Genomic DNA, 20,068 nt, shown 5'->3' with positions numbered 1-20,068 from the left:
TACCAAAATTAACAACCCTGTCCAGTGACATACCCGACAGTAGGAGACACATCCGGAAAGTCCCTCACTACCGTAACTAAATCAATGGTAGGAGTCTCGGTACTGACATCCATCACGAAGGCCAAATAAGAAATACAACCCTTCCTAGCCATCCACTGGGTCTTCAAAAATGGAACCATCATACTGGGAACATAATCCGTCGAACCTCGCCACTCAATCCGTGGCATTTTCGGCATAGCCAACGTCGCCGCTTTAGCGCAACAGTACCCAATATCACACAAAAAATTTAGCATACTAAGAAATAAGGATCCACTCAGGTCTTCAAACCTCCATTAGTTACCACACAAGACAGATATACGCGGTCCACAACTATGATCTAACCTATTTATGAGAACTCTCAGTCTCTAAAACCATACAGCAAGCGAATTACCATATCCGATCCCCACTCTACCATCCGAATATCTAACACACCTCTTATGCCCAATAATCCCACGAGAGGTCCTCCTATAATTCTTTTGTGCCACCAAGCAAACTCGAATACCACTAGTCGATCCAACAAGAGAGTGCCGCAATACTAATGAAGTATCATTAATTGACATTGCCCTTTTTCTGAAATGTATACCCTCATCAAGCCACACCAATTAGTAATATCATTTCCCTAATCATCTGAAGTTGCCCATGCTGCCTAAGAATTTTATGGCCTTCCTTTTATAACTGAACTGTGACCTTACACATGCTAATCTCAATCCTACACAACATACCGCATATACCATGCCATCCTAGGATAAACATGAGAACTTCATATCCCTTCTGAGTCGCAAGCAACTACGTTCTCACTAGCCAAGAACTTTCCATTCTTAGAGGCTTGTATATAGATGTCATGTACGTAAAAGATTGTTTGATCTTGTCGGCCTATGTTTAGTGTTCAAGTAGTTATTTTGATCTTAGAGGCCCGTATGTCTCATGTATAAGTTGGTGATACCCATGGTATTCTACCTATTTTATGGAAGCCTCTCCAGCTCAGTTATTTATGATAGTATGACATGAAAAGATACGTTATATTGGTACTCGGTTGAGTAAGATACTAGGTGCCCGTCGCGGCCCATCGGTTTGGGTCGTGACAAGAAGAGCTAGTCTTGGTGTTGCCTGGCTTTGCCAAGATGCTCGAGGTGCATATATATGCCTCAGATTTTGCCATTGGAGGTGTCTTAATGTAGGATCTGTATCCTATAGAATTCAAGAACTGCAACTTGAACGATACAGAGTGATGTTGTATGGTGCAAGAAAATGAGATGATTGGCATTGTGCATTGCCTTCACAAATGGCTACACTACTTGCTCGGGTTGAGGTTCAATGGGAAATACCGATAATGTTGCCACTAGCTACTTTCAAATCCAGAAGAAACACATACCAAAGCAGTCTAGGTGGTAGAATTTCTTGGCCGAGTTTGATTATGTGCTAGAGTATAAGCCGACAAGGGTAACATCGTGGCCGATGCCTTGAGTCGGAAGGGAATTTGCTGCCATCACTTAAACAAGTTGTGACATTCATGAAGTTATAGAGAATGCATAAAACATAATCAACAACCAAGTAGCTTATGAAGTTAGCTACCCAGGGTAAGACGAGGCACTTTTAAGTGGAAGATGGCCTATTGCTTACAATTGGTCGGTAGGTTTATGTGCATAAGTTTTAAGACATTAGATGGTGGATCACGAGGGAGATTCGTGACACAATGTGGGCTGGTCATCTAGGCCATGGTTGAGTTAGTCTACTATTGGCTGAGCATGCAAGATGACATAGAGTTTCATATGCAAATTTGTCTTATGTGCCAATAGGACAAGGTTGAGCAGCAGCAGACCGAAGGACTTATGGAGCTACTACCAATTGTGTAGCGTCTATGTGAGAGTGTGACTATGGAATTTATCACTTGTTTGACAAAATCCAATAGTTATGGCACTATTATGGTGGTCGTGGATAGATTTTCTAAGTATGCCACTTTCATGCCTCCATACCAGGTTGCACAACTAAGGATGCTGCCAAGCTATTCTTTAAGAACGTGGTATTGGGGCTTACCAAGGTATATCATTAGTGATTGAGACTCCCGCTTTAGAAATTTTTTAAGAGAGTTATTCAACATACTTGGCATGGAGTTGTACTTTTCAACTATCTTCCACCCTCAAATAGGTGGACCAGAGGGAGCGGGTCAATAGCATATTGGAGTTCTACGTGAGGCATTATGTGAGCGCACATTAGAAGGATTGGGGAAAACTCTTGGAAATAGTCTAATTGTCTTATAACTTGCAGCGGAGTGAGTCCACGGGATGGACACCCTTTGAGCTAGCCATAATCCAATAGTCAAAAACTTCACATTTACTACATGTTGCGTTCAAAAGAAAGAGACTAGGGGCTTATCATATAGCCAAAGGATGGGAGGAGCATCTTGACACTGCTAAGTCCTATTTGTATGTGGTAGCTAAGAATATGAAGAAGTTTGCAGACGACAAGTGGCATCCTAGAAACTATATAGTTGGGGACATGGTCATGGTGAAGTATAACCCGAGATAGTTCAAGGCACTACGAGCATGCATCAAAATTTGATTTGCATGTATAAGAGGTCGTTTAAGATTGTAGCCAATGTGGGAAAAACCTTTTACAAGCTTGACATGCTATCGCATCATGTCTTCTTTGCCAATATGCTTAAGCCATACCATGAATACACGGATAAATCGAGTAAGTGACGAAATCGAGTGCTTATCACTATCACCGCCTCATATGGTCAGGAGATTGAGGCTATCACTGACTACTAAGCAAGGCAAAAATAAAGACAAAAAGCTACCACCATAGTTTTCGTCCATTGGAAGGAGCTAGCACCGGAGTAGGTCACATGGGAGTGATGCGCAGACTTGTGGCAATTCAAATAAAAGATCCACGAGTTTATCCAGCAGTATTATGCCACAGTCATAGCAATATTAGGTAGGGAAGAGTGTCATGCCCACTATATCATCATGCCACATAGGTTCTATCTGGCATATATTTTTGCCATGCGGGATGCTTACATAAGAAGAAGGCTAGCACTTTAGGGAAGGTTCTAGAAAAATATGGAGATTTCCCTTGAAAGACCCTATATTCCTATATATTTTCTAGGAAGGTCCTTGAAATCTTCTAGCCTTGTAGAGAATTCTAAATGAAGCCCTTATCTTGTAAAGCATGAAGAAATTATATACTCCATCTTTTCTAGTTTATGTGAACCTATTTCTTTTTTGGTCCGTTCCAAAAAGAATGAACCCTTTCTAAATTTGGTAACAATTTAGCTTAAACTTACAACTCCACCCTTAATGAAGCTTTTATAACCACACAAATACTCTGGGCTCCATTTGGACTTATTTAGGACCACAAATTTCAAAAGTCTTCATTTTTTTCTTAAACTCCGTATCCAGTCAAACAGGTTCACATAAATTGGAACGGAGGGAGTAATATTTATATTTATACACTAGTCCCTAGTTGACTAGTATATATAGGAAGCCATTCATTTGTAACTCATCAAGCAAATCAATCAAGTTATCTACAATACAAAAAGCTTCCTTTAGCAAATTTCTCCTATTTTTCTTATCTAGCTTTCCCATAGTGATCTGGAGTGTAGATTTTGGAGCGTGAGCAAGTTGTGCGACAACATGAGCGAACTATCAAGTGTTGTACATACACTTAGTTTAAGACTAAGGACATGACATTGTGATTGAAATTTTAACACTTTTGAAGGAAATTTGGTGGAGAGGAAATGAGAGAGAAAGAAGAGAGAGAGAGAGAGGAGGAGGAGGAGAAGAAGAAGAAGAAGAAGAAGAAGAAGAAGAAGAAGAAGAAGAAGAAGAAGAAGAAAGAGGTGAGCATGGGTGGGAGAGATGAGAGAGATAACTGGGAAAGAGAGAAAATAGGTTTCTACTAGTGCTTAAAAAAATTCAAAATATATACAAATTAGGCTAAATCTAGTAAGAATAAAGGAGTTAGGACCAATCTTGATAAACTAGTTGCCCGTGCGGCCCACTACCGTAAATTCCTGGAATTTTTTCATACATATACACTATTTGAAACTTTATTACCCTTAATGTTCATGTTTAGCTAATTACCTAGCATAAACAAGTTTTGTTTACAAAATATATACAATCCACCTCAAAAGGCTCCAAATCCATTATTTGTGACTTCAATCAAGGGATTTAGTTACATCCTTTCCTTCTTTCTCTCCTCTCTCCCTTCCTCTCTCCCTTCCTATAATACAACTTAACCCATTTGAGTTGCTGCTGAAATTTGCTAATGAATTGCTGCTGAAATTGAAAAATGCTACTTCAGTTGGTCAAAATCAAATATGACCAACGCGAATTTTAACTACACATGGGTGTAGGCACGTGATTTTTTGCTCCACGGAAATTACTCCGAAAGAAAAGAAAATCAAAAAATATATGCACGGGTGTTTTTGTCATTGAGTGATTTTTGTTTTAAATTTTGAGTTAATTATTATAGGTGTTAACCAATATGTGTGTAATTGTATTTTAATTTTTACAATTTATTTAGGAGTTTAGTTTAATTTTGGTGATTAAATAAAGGAAAAGAATTGTGAAAAAAACGGATTGGGCCCCAAAAAAAAATCAGGCCCAAAACCAGGACACAGATCCAGTCCAAACACAGGCTGCCCGGGCACGTCCCAAACGACATCGTATCAGCGCCTCAATCTGAGCCGTTGATTCATTGCAATCAAACGGTCCAATGCAGCCCCTGCTAAGTCGAAACGACGCCGTTTTAGGCGAAGTTGATCTGAGCCGTCCAATCCCATTGATCCAACAGATCCAGGCCCTCCCCTAGACCCGTCAAAGCTGACCCGATCCATTCCCCTACCCGGTCTCACCCACTATCACACCCAAACGACACCGTCCCTCCTGAATGAATAGATCCTGGCCATCGATCTCACTTGATCCAACGGCCAGGATCTAAACCCTTAACCCGTATATAAACCTAACCTCTTACCCCACGCCCCAAACCAAACCCCCCTAGCCCACTGTTCACCCTTCGTCCCAGAACCCCCTTCCTCTCAAACCCTAGCAACCTTAGGTTTCCCCACCGTAAACCCGGCCACCCGGACTCCGATGACCACTAAAATAACACCCCTGATGCACCCAACCACCCTGAACACGAATCCATTAACCATTCACCTCGAATTACCCCGTAGCTTCTCGAATCTTCAATCGAAGATTCGAGCAAAAAACCAGATCTACACCCACCGACCCCAAACTCACACCACAGCACCTCCTGACCTCCCTCACCCCCTGAATGGCTTTGGTTTCGTTCGAATCTAACCAAAGAGGCTCGAACCTCAAGAACCTTAGAACTCAGATCTATGGGGGTCTGTCCGAATCAGCAACAGGATCAGGGTCTAATAGACTTTTACCGAGGTGTTCTCATTTGAGAACATTTCGATTAAAGTCCATTCGACCCCAAAATGACCTGGTCCGAGTTCGAGCTTGAGTCAGTCTTAATTTCATATCCTTGAGGCAATTTTCCCTTTTCTTTTGTCCTCCTGTGGATTCTATCGGTCTTTCGTGTCTGTTTTGGTTTGTTTTTGATTTTTCTGCCCATATGTGTGAATTTTGAGTTAATGTTTAGTTTGTTTTATGGTTTTACTGATTGTTTACTGTGTATTATAGTTTGTGTAGTCGTTTAAACAAGTGTCGTCAACTGAATTCACTTAAAAGATTAGAAAATCAGGAGTCTGCATTTCATTGTGATTACTATGCCTGTTCTTTTATTTATGGTGATACTCGTATCAATAGGCCTGTTGTAGTAGCACTTCAATCATAGTTTGCATCCTCAACTGCCTATAGGATCAATTGATCTTGAGTTGGTCAGGTTTGGCTCCCAATATGACCAACTCATACCCTTTAATTGGCACCCCTGTTTGATTGAGTCTGAATCATTGACTGAATTTAGGCTGAAAAATTGGTTATTAGCTGTGGAAAGCTAACAGATCAACTTGAAGTTAGCATTGAGTTTAAGTTAATTACTGAGTAGTCAGTGATTAGTTGAATTCAGAGAGGTTTATATACTGACCATTAGGAGTTAGGGTAATATAGTAATATGCAAGGATTAAGGGTAGTTTTGGCATAGGGCAGAGTCTGATTAAGGATTAACTTAAGAATATGTCAAGTGGTAATTAAAATACTATTAACTTAATGACAATGGGGGACAAAACATAAGGGCATGGGTTCAAATTGAATACTTTAATACACCCATAACTCTTGATTAGAGCAATAAGACAAGCATGGGGAGCAGATGAGCTTACTTCAAGAAAAATGCACTTAGGCATGGGGAATGAAGGGGTATGGGCAGGTTAAAAACCTGGAGGGGTCCGGGCAGCTGGACTGACCTGCATTGGCTTATAAATAAGTTGTTTCAGAACAATTAAAGGGCGGGACATTTTTTAGTCTTCAGAGAAAAAGAAAAGGGGCTGGTCTTTCAATCTTAGGAAGGCAGTCTAGTTTTCAGAGTAAGATAGAGTTAGGATTGTGCTGGTTTTGCATCATAGCAACCAAATGATACCATTTTCTTGCATCTTTTCCCCTCATTGCTTTGCCTGCAATTGTTTGGTATCATTGGTTGCAACTGGATTCTCTTACCTGGGTTATAAAGATCTGTGGCTGAGATTTTGTTGCTGTTCGACTGAGTGTGCTTCTGTTTGCTGCTGTTGCTGTATTTGTTGCATACTACTCGGCTGATCATTCTCCTTCTTCTTTTGGTTTTCTATACCAGGTACACGACTAATACTGTCAATGTAACTTGAAAGTTGAGCATGAATACAAAAGAGAAGAGTTGAAGATGTTTATTTTCATACATAGCCTGTATATTGAATATCATGTGATGTATAATAGTTTACATTTTTGCTTGGATACTGGAGGTAGCCCTCATACATAGTAAATGTCAATGTATGGTAACTTGATATCCCATTGTGTATGTAGGCTGATAGATAAAAGGATTGACAGTGTAGTAGGCTATATCTTAGAAATTAGCCATGTTTGTGATTAGCATGTCCTTTAATCCATGTTAAGTATGAAAACTATCCATTATTAGTTAATTTCCTTCCCTTTTGATAAACTGCCTCGTTATAACTGGAAGACCACACCTTTAGAACAAAGAACACAAGTTTACGGTCTCAACCTCACGAAGGTCGAGCCCAAGTCGAAACGAACTAGGCAGGCTTTCATCGGAAAAACAGTGGCCCAGGCCTGGCCAATCCTGCATGAGCTGGGTTTGGGCCCATAATATTCGATCAGCTGCCCGTGTGCGTGGCCATGTTTCTGATTTTGTGAAAGCATTCGGAATCCCGCTATAAATAACCTGCAAGCATGTAATTAAGTAGGATCATTTTTGCTTTCAATTAGTAGAGACAAATGCGACAAGAAACGTAGCTACTATAGGACATCCCTTTAAAATAAAGATGAGATGAGCCTCGACAAATAAAAATGCACAAGCTGCGGGGCCCTCGTTAAATGTATATATCAAAGCACTTAGTTTCCAGGGCGGGCCGTTTAGCAAATCTCACGGCCTTCCCAGAATACTAACACGATAGTCTCTTTAGGCGCGTGTTTAATAATCTACTTTCTTAAACTTGGGTGTGCATTTTATGCGACCCGAATCCAAATCCCAAAACATCAAATAAAATGTGTTCCGGATTGTGGGTGCATTTCATGTGACGCAGTCCAAAGATATGTTTTAAGCGATGTTCACATTCTTTTAAAAATAATAATAATAAAGTGGTTAAAAGTTAAAATTGGCACAACGGTTCATAATTGTGTTAAAATCAGATAAATAAGCCGAATATGACAGTTAAGTGACCGTGCTAGAACCACGGAACTCGGGAATGCCTAACACCTTCTCCCGGGTTAACAGAATTCCTTATCCGGATTTCTGGTACGTAGACTGTAATATGGAGTCATTCTTTTCCTCGATTCGGGATTAAAATTGGTGACTTAGGACACCCTAAATCTCCCAAGTGGCGACTCTGAAATAAACAAACAAATCCCATTTCGATTGTCCTTTAATTGGAAAAAACTCCCTTGTACCCTCTCGGGTACGGAAAAAGGAGGTGTGACAATGAGAATAATTGATATAGAACAATGTACTCATTTTAATAAGAAAACCACAAGAAAAATAAATTTCTAGTCTTACTAAACTATTTTTTCCCTCCTCCCTCCCCTTTCTCTCCAGATCTTCCATTATTTAAACTATTTTACTGATAAAATAGTTATGCAGCTACCACCAGCTCCAACCCTCAAGATCATCAGCAGTACTATTTTGCTCCACCCCTCAAAGCTCCCCCATTATTCTGTTAATTAAACTATTAGGAATGAGGAGGGAATTTATAATAATAATACTTGAATGCTAAATGATTTCTGCTACGTGGTTTTTTTCTCCCATGTACGATGAAAATGGAAGGTGCCAAGAAAGAAAAGAAAAGGACTTGAGAATTTCCTAAACTTAAACAAAAACATCTCATCACTATTAACAAAATTTTGACATGGGTCCATTATTTGGAAGACTTTCCTCCACGGGACAAATTTTGAGCAAAACGATTGACATTGAATCTGGGATTAGAGAAAAAAATCTGTATATACAAAATCAAAATTAAAGAGTACGTACTATTCTGTTTGCTTACAAGCTGAGCATATTTTTAGGATTCAAACAAACTAATCTACAACTTATTTACAATTTTCATACATTATTTTTATCCAGTTAAATACAACTACAATAACATACAACTTAAATACAAATACTATACAAAATTTATACAATATGTCTTTTGTATATTTTGTATCTAATTTATACATAGTAAAAATAAATTTCATACAACTAATTATATGTTATACAACTTATCTACAATTTTCATACATTATTTCTACTCAATTATATACAACTACAATAACATACAACTTAAATATAATTTTTATACAATATTGTTCAACTTTCATACAATAGTTAAATAAAAAATATATATAAACAATAGAATAATTTTTCTACAGTTTCGTAAATATAATGTATCTCATGTCTTCTTCTTCGAGTTTCAATCTGAAATTCAACCAAAATCAAGTCTAATCTTCACCAAAACACCCTAAAAATTGAGATATAAACTCCAAACCATATTTTCAATTGTGTGCAACAACACCCAATCCAAACAAATAATGGTTTTTGAAAACCCATATTCGAATTCAAAGCTTTTTAATGGTTGTCAATGGTGGAATTACTGATCTCTTTTCCTTTGCTTTACATTATTGAAATTAGGGATTGAGAGATAGAGAGGGACGTAGAGAGAATCTCAATTCTTTGCAACAACATCCAATTCAAACAAATAATATTTTTCGAAAACCCAAATTCGAATTAAAGGGAAACAAACGAAACAAAAAGCTAAACTTTTTCTCTAACTTCAAATGTGTAGGTAACTAGCTAGATTGCGCAAAATATTGCAGTGAACTTACAAAACTTTGAATAACTAATAAACATTTTTGTTGATTGATCTTCGAACCATCAGTTACTGAACTTCAAAGCTTTAAATTTCATAGCATTAAATTGATTCAAAGCTTCAAAGCTTTTTAATGGTTGTCAATGGTGGAATTACTGCTCTCTTGTACAAGATACGTGGGGGGAGGGGGTGGGAGGTGGAGAGAGAAACGTGGGGGGAGTGGAATATACATTAGAGTGATTTTAAGACACTAATTATTATCATTAATTCCCTTAAAATGTACATAAATGGTAATTGATTATATAAAATGTAATTATAGTAAAACTTGAATAGGAAGGTAAATATAGTTTCATATAGTGTATAGGAATGAAAAATTCGATGTTATTATCAAGCTTTAATACTCGAAAATTTCACCAAAACGCTATGTGATATGTTAATATTTATTATCAATCTTTATTAAATAATTTTCAAAAAATACTTTTTACTCTCCAACCAAACATCAAAAAATATTTTAATAAAAATATTTTAATAAAATAAGTCATTTTCCGATATTTCCAGTCATATAATTATGCTTCAGTAAAGGCCAGATGGTATTTACTCAATATTTCCAAAATATTTGCCCTTTACTACTTTACTTCCTCTATACGATAACATAGCGACCACATTACCATATTTTCAGCTCAAATCATAAAAATTTGAGATTAATCACTTCTAGTTAGGGGTGTTCATGAAAAAATAAAAAACCGAACCAAACCGAAACTGAATCAAATCGACACAAAAAATCCGATAATATTTTGGTTTGATTTGATTTTAGTTTTGAATTTAAAAAATTGCCCAAATTTTATTTGGTTTTAATCAAAAAATAACCGGAAAAAATCAAATCAAACCGACTATAAAAATATTTATTTAAAACTTTATTATTGTACACATATATGTATATTTTTATATAATGTTTTTAAAATTTCATGGTAGATATTTAATCGTTTGCACTCTTAGTTGGTAGTCTAGTTCTTTAGCATTATAATAATCAAGTTCTTTGCCTTCTCATTCTAGTTTGATAGTAGTTTTATTTTGCTAATAAGTACAAAACTCTATTTCATGTTAAAAATAACTTAATCTTTAATTAACTCCTTATATTAGTCATTACTATTTAATTCAATCATATATTATCAATATATCTTGGTAAATGATAAATTTTCTTAAAGAATAATTGGTTTGATAGTATTATGTTAGAATATAGTCAAGGAATATGTGCTTGGCAAATATCTCATTTAATTTTAAAAGACCGACAAAAAAACACCAAAATAACCAAAAAACCGAACCTAGAAAAAACCAAGTTAATTGATTTGGTTGGTTCTAATATTTAAAAAACTTAATTGGTTTGGTTTCTTTTTAGAGGAAAACCAACCCAAACCGAACCATGAACATCCCTACTAGACCAAAAAGGTACTGTATATCTTAACAATACAATAAGAAATAACATGTCTATACAGTCAACTACAAGATCCCAACATTCTATCCTCTTCTATTTTCTTTATAATCAGTAAGAAAGGGAGATAAAAAAAGAAGATTAACACAGCTACAGGAAGCACAACATTAATCAAGAGAGCTGACTTTTCAGGCCTTGTAGCCTTGCAACATGGCAACCTCAAGAAGTAAATCTTGATCCATCTATATTATAGTTGACATGCAGAGTCTAATGAACATAAAAAAAGTTAAAAAGAATGTTCACCTATTTGAATACTAGAATGTTTCTGCCCTATTTTCCCTTCAGCTCGCATATCAGACGCTTAAAAGACGACGAACCTCACTGCTAGCTCTGATCTGTCAATAGTGAAGCCGCGACTCTCTTCAATGATTCACTAGCTTTCTTCATATCAGATTCTGAGTGCCCTGCTGAGACAAACAATCGAAGCCCCACTGGCAACTTACATTTATCAAGTGTCGATCTCTTTGAAGTGACCACAAAAACAGAATCTTCCTTCAATACCTGCCAATGACAATATTTTGTGGAGAATCTATAGGATGCGTATGAGAATAAGAAGAAATTACGGCTACAACTTGAAAGTAGAACACAGATTATGACTTACACGATCCGCGATATCTTCTAGCAGTTTTAGGTCACTGTTTGAGGAACCCGTGGACTTCTTTAGTCTTAGAAAAACTATGGGAGAGAGTGGATCACTCACTATTTCCAGCCCTTTAATATCGGATAGACCTGCAACCACACAAGGTGATAAGTTGATATCTTCCCGCAACCACTGATTACTTGGTATAAGGGAAAAATACCTTTAAACAGTATCTTAATGTTTTCCCTCAATTTTGTGATAAGGTCAGGATTTTCTTCCAGGATATCAAAGGCTTTGATTGCAGCACTTGCTAGATATGGAGGCAAAGAAGCAGAAAACACGTAACCAGAACTACTGAGGCGCTGCCAAACAAAAGAAAACCAGCTTAATTGGGAAAAAACAAACAGGAAACCGTGACAAGATGTTTTTTTGGGAGAGAAGGGAAGTGTGACTATAACAATCACATTTTAATACCTGGTGGTCAATGACTCTTGTACTCCCGGTGCAAAATCCTCCTTCTGTGGCCAATGCATGTCCCATGGCAGCAATAATGATATCTATCTTGTCGACCTGCAAAAAGGATAACCTGATTAAGGTTATACATACAGAAAATTCAAATCCATAATAATACAAGATGGCTATCAATTGAATGGCATTACCGGAACATTGCAATGTTCTGTTAGACCTTTACCGGAGCCGCCAAGCACACCCAAGGAATTGCTTTCATCCAACAATACCCGGAACCTGTATTTTTCCTTCAGTTTGATGATCTCATCCAATGGAGCGACTTGACCAGAATTCTAGATGTTGAAGAAACAAATGAAATTAAAGAATAATCTTCTTGGTGAATTAAGAAGAGGTGAGGTCCAGGTAGTGCTATGATGTACAGCTTTGACAATTAAACAATAAAAAAGAAGATACCTGATATACTGCTTCAACAACAATATATCGCCTAAGTTTTTTAGCTCGCTTGTTTTCTTGAGTGATTTTCTCCAATGTATTTCTCAAGGACTCCATATCATTGTGCTTGAAGTATATGATTGTACTTCTAGAGAGCTGAAGTCCATTTTGTATTCCCCAATGGACACCTTCATCCCTAAGCAAGCAAAAGTCATGGTTGAAAATGAGAACTAATTCATGAAATGCTACCTGGTTCCTCCATAATCCCCTTCTCCTACCCTCAATAAAAGATATCTCATCCTGTGTAAGGATATATCTATTCTACAGCCTGAGCTCATCTTGTAAAAAAACAAACAAATAATATCTATGATCAACGTGCAAAGAGTGAATTAACTTACGCAACAATGACATCTCCCTTCTTGCAAAATGCTGGAATTGCACTGAACATGGTAGAAAGCCCATAAGAGTAGAGTATTGAATCAGGAGTCCCAAGAAACTTAGCTATCCTGGCCTCACAATCAAGGTGAACATCTGTATGTATGAGAAAAAGAATGATAAGAGGGAGGATGGCAAATACAGGAGAAGAAAATTAACTAAATTCCTTATTTATGAAAATCACAAATTATACCAATTGTTCCATAAAATCCACGAGGACCACAAGAACCTACTCCATATTTCTCCAACGCCCTGGTGCATGTCTCCTGATATACGACATTAGGAAATGATAAACCTGAACCAAATTACAATTCAAAATGTTCAAGAGAGAAGGGTTTCTTACAAGTAACTTTTCATTTCCTAATAATCCAAGGTAATTGGCTGAAGTAAAATTTACAACTTCCTTGCCATTAACAATTGTATGAGGAGCTGCAGCGCTGCATTAATAAAACTTGTAAGCAATTAGATAAAATGAGAGAACTCAAGTAAATAGAAACTACAACCACAGAAATATGGGGGTTTCATAAACTTGACTTACAACTTTTATAGCCCGAGTAAGTTCGAGTAGAAGAAGCAAATAAGCTAGTCTCGCTCCAAACTTGCATATGTTTTAACTTTTTGTACTGATTTGCATCCTCCCAGATGCTTATTGAATGAAATAGGAGGTACAGGAGTTATTAACTTTTTGTACTGATCAAAATAACAAGCCAAACCTGCATATATTCTCTTTTTAATTTTTAAAACCAAAAAGGGCATAGGTAGATGTGTTACACAATTAGCGCTTATCCAGATTTTTCTCCTCTTGTGAACTCAGGTTCAGTGGATCTTTTCTAGTGTCAAGATATCCCAATCAACTCATTGAGTTCCATCCCTTTGGGTCTCGTCCTCTTGGACCTAAAAAGCTTGAGTCCCAATCCTTAATAGGAGGAATCAAAGCCTTAAATCAATTTTCAGAGTTCTTCGAACACCCTCGTTGAAGTCCTAACATAATTCTTAGGACCAGTCAGGATCACCAGACCATAAGAAAAAGAGATTCTCTACGTGGCTTCCAAAGTCAGTGGCATGGCATTTGAATTAGTTCCTATATTCTTTGGCTGGTTTCTATCACTTAAGCGAGAATAGAATCTTACAGTGGTAAAAGGCATAATTAGACAAATGTGCAGAATACTGACTTGTCTAACGAGAATGCATATGCTTCGCTTTTCAAATGAAAAAAAGAGAGAGTATTTCCACCTTTCAAGTACTGGAGGCTCCGATTTCATCTCATCTGTAATGGTGGGAATAAGAGGTTCTGGGACCCATTCATCACATAGCTCATCTATTTCCTAAAAACCAAAGCACACATCATCAGCTTGAATGTAGCATGTTGCATAGAAGATAGAAAACTTACATACAAATGCTGTCAAGCTATAAACAATAACATTTTTTTTTTAATTTTAACAATCACTGAGGCCCATAAATATGAAAATATTATCAAACAGTACATAAAGTATGGATGGACCCAGCATTAATAGTAACGCCAAGGAAAGATTTGTACACATGTAAGTGAGAAGCCTACCTCCTATGTATGAACACCAAAATATGGAGATTATATATTGGCACCAACCGCTATTCAATGGTCAAGATAAAAGATTCCTAAAAAAAATAGAATGTTGGAGCTCTTTAATTTTCAAGTTGAAGGTCATTGCCCAAGCACCTTACAGCTTAGAGCATAGGATGGAGAAAGCAGAGTTGGACATCTTTAAGTTAGGTTCTACTTTGAGAGAGCATTAAAGCAGCAGCTTTTTATTCTATTCTTCTAAGAATGTAAAACTTTTTTAAGTTTATTATCTTTTCTGGCCTACATCAAGCATAGGACTTTCTGCAACTTTTAAAGAGAAGAGCTGGCTAAAGTGTGAGACCCTGTCTTGATCACTTTCCAATAAGATAATCATTTAACTACATAAATCAGAAACTGGAAGATGGGAGTGTATCATAAATACAATAATTTCCCTTTTAAGCATATCATCGTCTTGGTAATGAGGAAGAGCAATCAAATACATTCCTTGACTATGGAGGCAATTCTGTTCATATGAATGAGCAAATCAAACAAACAAAAACAACAACTACTACGCCTCAGTCCCAAAAAGTATGAGAAAATCAAAGAGAGTGAACGAGAAAGAACAAAAGATGGACTGACAGAGAAACAAAGATAGAACTGGTGGACTAACACAAGGGACTAACCTTCTTTGTCAATGGTCTTTTAGGTGGTTTATAACTTTTCTGCGATAGTAGGAAAAGAATGACTACAAGGAGAAGACCCTCCACAAATAGATGCCCTGCAGGATCAAGAGTACGTCTTCCCACAAGTCATCATCTAGTTTAACAGCCAATAGCAATTCTTTTATGGATAGGGAAAATACCTCCCATCTAGTTTAACAGCAGTAGCAATTTTTCATGGATAGGGAAATTACCTCCAATGTTAACTCCAAACACCACAGCTCTTGCAAATGGAGCCTCGGATATCCACGTCACCCAATCAGATGCATCTCTCAACGTATTTGTAACAACTGATATTGTTGCATCCATTATCTATATGGAAAAGAAGTTGTTCCATTCACATAATTTTTGGTATTCTATGATACCCCAAGAGTTCATGTATAATCATAAAAGGGACTGGAATTAAGAGACTAAAAGATAAGCATTTAAAGTGCCAGAGAATCAACATTACACATTTTTAGATAAAATGAGCATTGACCATCAACCATAATGTTGTTATATATCTTTTCACGTTAACAGCTTCACAATAAGTTTCAAAAATGTTGCCAGTCCTATGGTGGTTATGAACAATTAGTTATTTTGTTAAAAAAAGTTATACTTAATCATTCCTTTGTGTAACAAAACATAACTCAGGTGTTGTATTGAAGAAAATGATAAGTTAGACATTATACAATAGGCACACAACTATAAATAATATTATACTGTCAGAAACTCATCCAGAAAACAAATGCATTCTCGTCTTGAGGAATTGCATGGTCCTAAAGAACATAAAACATTATCATTTTTTTGGCAGAGAAGACAGAATCACATCTGACAGATGAAAACTAGAAAATTTATCCTATAACTGCTTTATACTAACAAATGAAAATTCAGTCTTGTTTTACTGTCCAACGTGTCTATTTGCCTTCCACACTCAGCATGTCCATCACACAGCTCATGAATTATGGAATTATGAAATCAACCAAATTGGACAATTGAGCATGTATGTGATCGGTAGAGTATGATCAAAGCTTAAAAGAAATGTGTGAAGATGCAATTCCAACTCTGTCAGATCAGAAGACCTCAACCATTTGGCCACAGCCAGAAAAAACTAACTTCTCTTTCTTGAATTATCTTAAAGTACATAAATAAATGTTTGTATAAAAGATACTCCTAACACATTTGACGGAAGGCTTTTTCTTTACAAGTTATGCAACCAAGGAAAGATAATCTTGACTTACCTTATCAAAAAACAATATAAACTAAAGTATGAAGCATAAGCAAGATGCTTAGCACAGAACCTAAAATCATAGTACCTTTTTTTTATGGTAAAAGTGACCAATGTTAGACTTGAACCAGACAAGCCGACATAGATAATTCATTCTTTGGAAATAAATTTTTTACAGCTTGTTTGGATGGTTGTTATGTAACGTTTCATTATGTATCGTATCATATTGTATTATATTGTATCGTATCGTTTTGATGTATACAATGTTATTGTTTATTGTCGTTTCGTGATGTCATGCGCTAACAATATGAAGAATAAACTTGCAATATTACAAAGAAAAAATAGGGTACGAGATAAAATTATTATATAAAAAGGTAAGGTAAAGGATAAAATGTAATTATTTCATAATAAGGGCAAAACGAAAGGAAAAAAAATAAGGTAACAACGCGACCACACCAAATCGGTCGTTACATAAAGTGGCACTTTTCGTTGTTACGTAACGACGGATTTAATGGCACGATACATTAAAATTTAATTAACAATCAAAACAAACATCGTATTTAAAGTAACAATACAATAAAATACAACAGGTAACAACCATCCAAACAAGCTGTTAACCTACACCAAAAAGTACATCTAACTCCCAAAAAAAAGATAAATCTTAGTTAAAGATCATTTCTCTGCAAAAAAGGAACAAAAATTATGGGACATAGTGACTAGTAGTTGTTATCTCATCTCTGTAGTAGGGAACATAAAGAGCTCCTAACTTGTGCAAAGAGTTAAATGAAACTCGCTATAATTCCACTTCATCATTTGAATAAGACTATAGAATGGAAATATGAATTACACCAATAATAAATCCAAGCATAAAAATTACTACTTTGGTTCCTTCCATCAAACCATAGTTCAGATTTGATCCAAAGGATCACAACCTTGATCCAAGATTTCTACATTAAAATCCTCAGAAACCACAATACAGACCAATGAAGACAAAAACTAGGAATTGTTTAAGAACTACATAAAAGTTTATATTTTTGCACACAATTAATCTTTAAAATACAAGAGAATCGCCAAATAAATAAATAAATAAATTATAAAACTCAGATTTGAAGTATACCCAAATGAAATATTACATTTTTAAAGGAGAATTTCATAAAATACTGACCTGAAAGAGTGGTTGAAGCTTCAATGGTGTCCGCAAAGATTAGCTTTATTACCCAAGTTGCCTCGAAGATTATGGATTTTGTTGCAGAATTTTTAATGGTGGATTTGTTTCTTAAATGGGGATTGAATATAGTAATAATTAGCGATTGATGCAGAAAGGAAAAATACAGATGGGCTTTAAATGGATGAGATGGCTGTCAAAAGGCAAATGTTAGAAACAGGTCTACTGGTCAATACAACATTTTTTTTTTTTAAAATAACGGTGGTATTCAGGCTTTTTCGTTCATAGACACTTGCCAATACCTAATTTTCACGTCAAATATATAGTAATTTATTATGATTAAGTGAAAATTAATTAATTATGATTTAATAATATGTGTAGAAATCTAATCAGACGAGAATCCGCGTGAAGAGAAACGACAAAAAATCACTCGGGCCAAAGTCGTATCCATACAACACTAAAACGTCGTATCCATACAATGCTAAAACGACACGCACCTCAGCCATGGACGAGGTCGTGTATTCAGAATGATTGAACGACGAATTGGATGTTACGGTATTTCAGAGGGTCAACCAGTAATACAGTCCATTGGTTTAGGTACTATGGCTTTTGACCGTTGGGTAAATGAGGATACCTAGTATATAATCTAAGTGAGAAGAAGAAGAAGAAGAAGAAGAAGAAGAAGAAGAAGAAGAAGAAGAAGAAGAAGAAGAAGAAGAAGAAGAAGAAGAAAAGGGGGCTGAAACAAACTCACACAGAGACATATTTTCAGAGAAGAATGATCTTCATTTCTTTCTCCTCGCTAAAGAGAAAGAATCAAGGAAGCTCAGATCTTCAGCATACAACGTTAGTCTCATCACATCAAATGCATGGGGGTCAATCTTGTTAAAGATCGGTGACCATTTTTATCTATATATTCTTCATTATTGTTCAATATTATGAAAATCACCATCTTCTTTTTATATTACGGGATTCAGTTATGGCTATGGTTAAATTTTATGTTCAACTATGCTTGCTTGTTCTTATCATCTGTCTCATATCTAGGATGAATTATCGTTGACTAGGATCTACCTCAAATCTTCCTATTTAATTAATTTATAGAAAGACTTAACACTTTTTAGTCAAACAATAATAATAATAATAATAATAATAATGATGTACGTGAAGACATATATGAAGAAAATTTATTTTTTGCACTTTCTTAATAAATTATTTTTTATTTCTGGACTATACATTTGGTAGTAGTGGGAATTAAGATATAAACTTTATTTACAACTAAATTCCAATTTTACAAAGGTTAGTACTGCTTAATTTTAATATTTATCGCTTTGACTTGTACATGAGGTTTGTGAATCGTTTGATTTGTTTATTTAATAATCATTAATTTGCTAAGAAGTAAACAGCTATGGAAAAACAGTACTGCTTGCTTAGTCATTGATTGAAAGAAAAGGTTACTACTGGTGATTTCTATATAATAATAGAGTGATTAGTTAGCACAGTAACACCTCAGGCGAATCTTACATCGACAAAATATGAAAGACATGCTTAGTTATATAAGAAAGCATGTCCTAATAACGTAGTTTAAAGGCATGCAAGCCTAGAGCCAAAAAATGGATAATATTACTAGTGGGTTGGGTTGTTATGATATCAGAGCCACTCGCATCCAACCTTGAGCGATGATGGACCAAACCCCAGCTAAGATACTAAGTGCCTAGGGAGGGGTTTATGTTACACCAAACACGCGAATGATGTTGCTAATACAATAAACCCTAGTGATGCTCATGCGAACCTAAGCCCAAAGAAAATAATATCACCAGTAAGCTGAGGTTTTACAGTTGCATTTAGCAAAGAGCTGATTATTTAATCTATCTTTAACACGTCAAATGTCAAGATATTCATCTTTAATAAATGCCACAAATAAATGGTACACGCTTTTTTCTGACAGAAAATAAATATGCCTCTACCAATTTATCCTCGAATCAATCCACCAAGGGATGATATACATAATTTTAACGAAATGTTCAGATCATCGACTTAGGTTATCCAAGAAAAAGAATACGTGAACCAAAAGCCTTCTATCCAAGTTAACCATTCTTTTCTTGTGGAGTCTAAGAAAAGAATCTGGACGAAAGGGGAAAGATCGGTGGTTTAAGAATTTTAAAAAGATCAAGAATGGAGTACTTTTGGAATTATTGTAAGAGAATTTACGTTGTATTTTGATTATTATGTTTTAATTTCAAAAATAAAAATAAAACCGAAGTGTTTGGACCCAAAAAATAACAACAACCACCTAGTAAAATCCCACAAGTGGGGTATGAGAATGGTAGAGTGTACGCAGACCTTACCCCTACCCCAGAGGGGCAGAGAGGCTGTTTTCGAGAGACCCTCGGCTCGAAAAGCTTGGAATTGAAATGCATTTTGACCTTTGATATCCCTTTGCTTGTATGTTATAGAAGACCTATTTCACCGCTCAGTGTAAATGTAACTGGTGAAGGCTTCCTCTTTAAAGCAATAGTAAATTCTCAAACATCACATGC

General features: G+C 36.0%; 1 protein-coding gene across 1 annotated transcript; it reads right to left on the bottom strand.

The window, feature by feature from the left end:
* Positions 1 to 11,110: 11,110 nt before the first annotated feature.
* LOC104247438 (long chain base biosynthesis protein 1-like) lies at positions 11,111 to 17,664 on the bottom strand. Its single transcript, XM_009803461.2, has 13 exons — positions 17,532 to 17,664; positions 15,354 to 15,471; positions 15,124 to 15,218; positions 14,134 to 14,225; positions 13,244 to 13,337; positions 13,094 to 13,166; positions 12,864 to 12,996; positions 12,487 to 12,661; positions 12,225 to 12,365; positions 12,040 to 12,135; positions 11,786 to 11,927; positions 11,587 to 11,714; positions 11,111 to 11,486 (listed from the first exon to the last, which is right to left on the bottom strand). The coding sequence occupies exons 2-13, from the start codon at positions 15,466 to 15,468 to the stop codon at positions 11,310 to 11,312; spliced, it is 1,461 nt and encodes a 486-aa protein (XP_009801763.1). The 5' UTR covers positions 15,469 to 15,471; positions 17,532 to 17,664; the 3' UTR covers positions 11,111 to 11,309.
* Positions 17,665 to 20,068: the final 2,404 nt, after the last annotated feature.

Source organism: Nicotiana sylvestris, chromosome 3 (genome assembly GCF_000393655.2).
Source record: "Nicotiana sylvestris chromosome 3, ASM39365v2, whole genome shotgun sequence".
In the NCBI taxonomy this organism is placed as follows: Eukaryota; Viridiplantae; Streptophyta; class Magnoliopsida; order Solanales; family Solanaceae; genus Nicotiana; species Nicotiana sylvestris.
Note: the sequence above shows the minus strand (reverse complement) of the source record. Positions and strands in the feature narration are given on the sequence as shown.

Excerpts from the sequence above, each read along its gene's own strand:
- LOC104247438 (XM_009803461.2), bottom strand. The coding sequence starts at position 15,468 with ATGGATGCAACAATATCAGTTGTTACAAATACGTTGAGAGATGCATCT. Across the intron at positions 13,167-13,243 it reads TAGGAAATGAAAAGTTACTT|GAGACATGCACCAGGGCGTT; the intron begins GTAAGAAACCCT and ends GTCGTATATCAG. Across the intron at positions 12,366-12,486 it reads TTGTTGAAGCAGTATATCAG|AATTCTGGTCAAGTCGCTCC; the intron begins GTATCTTCTTTT and ends TTCAACATCTAG.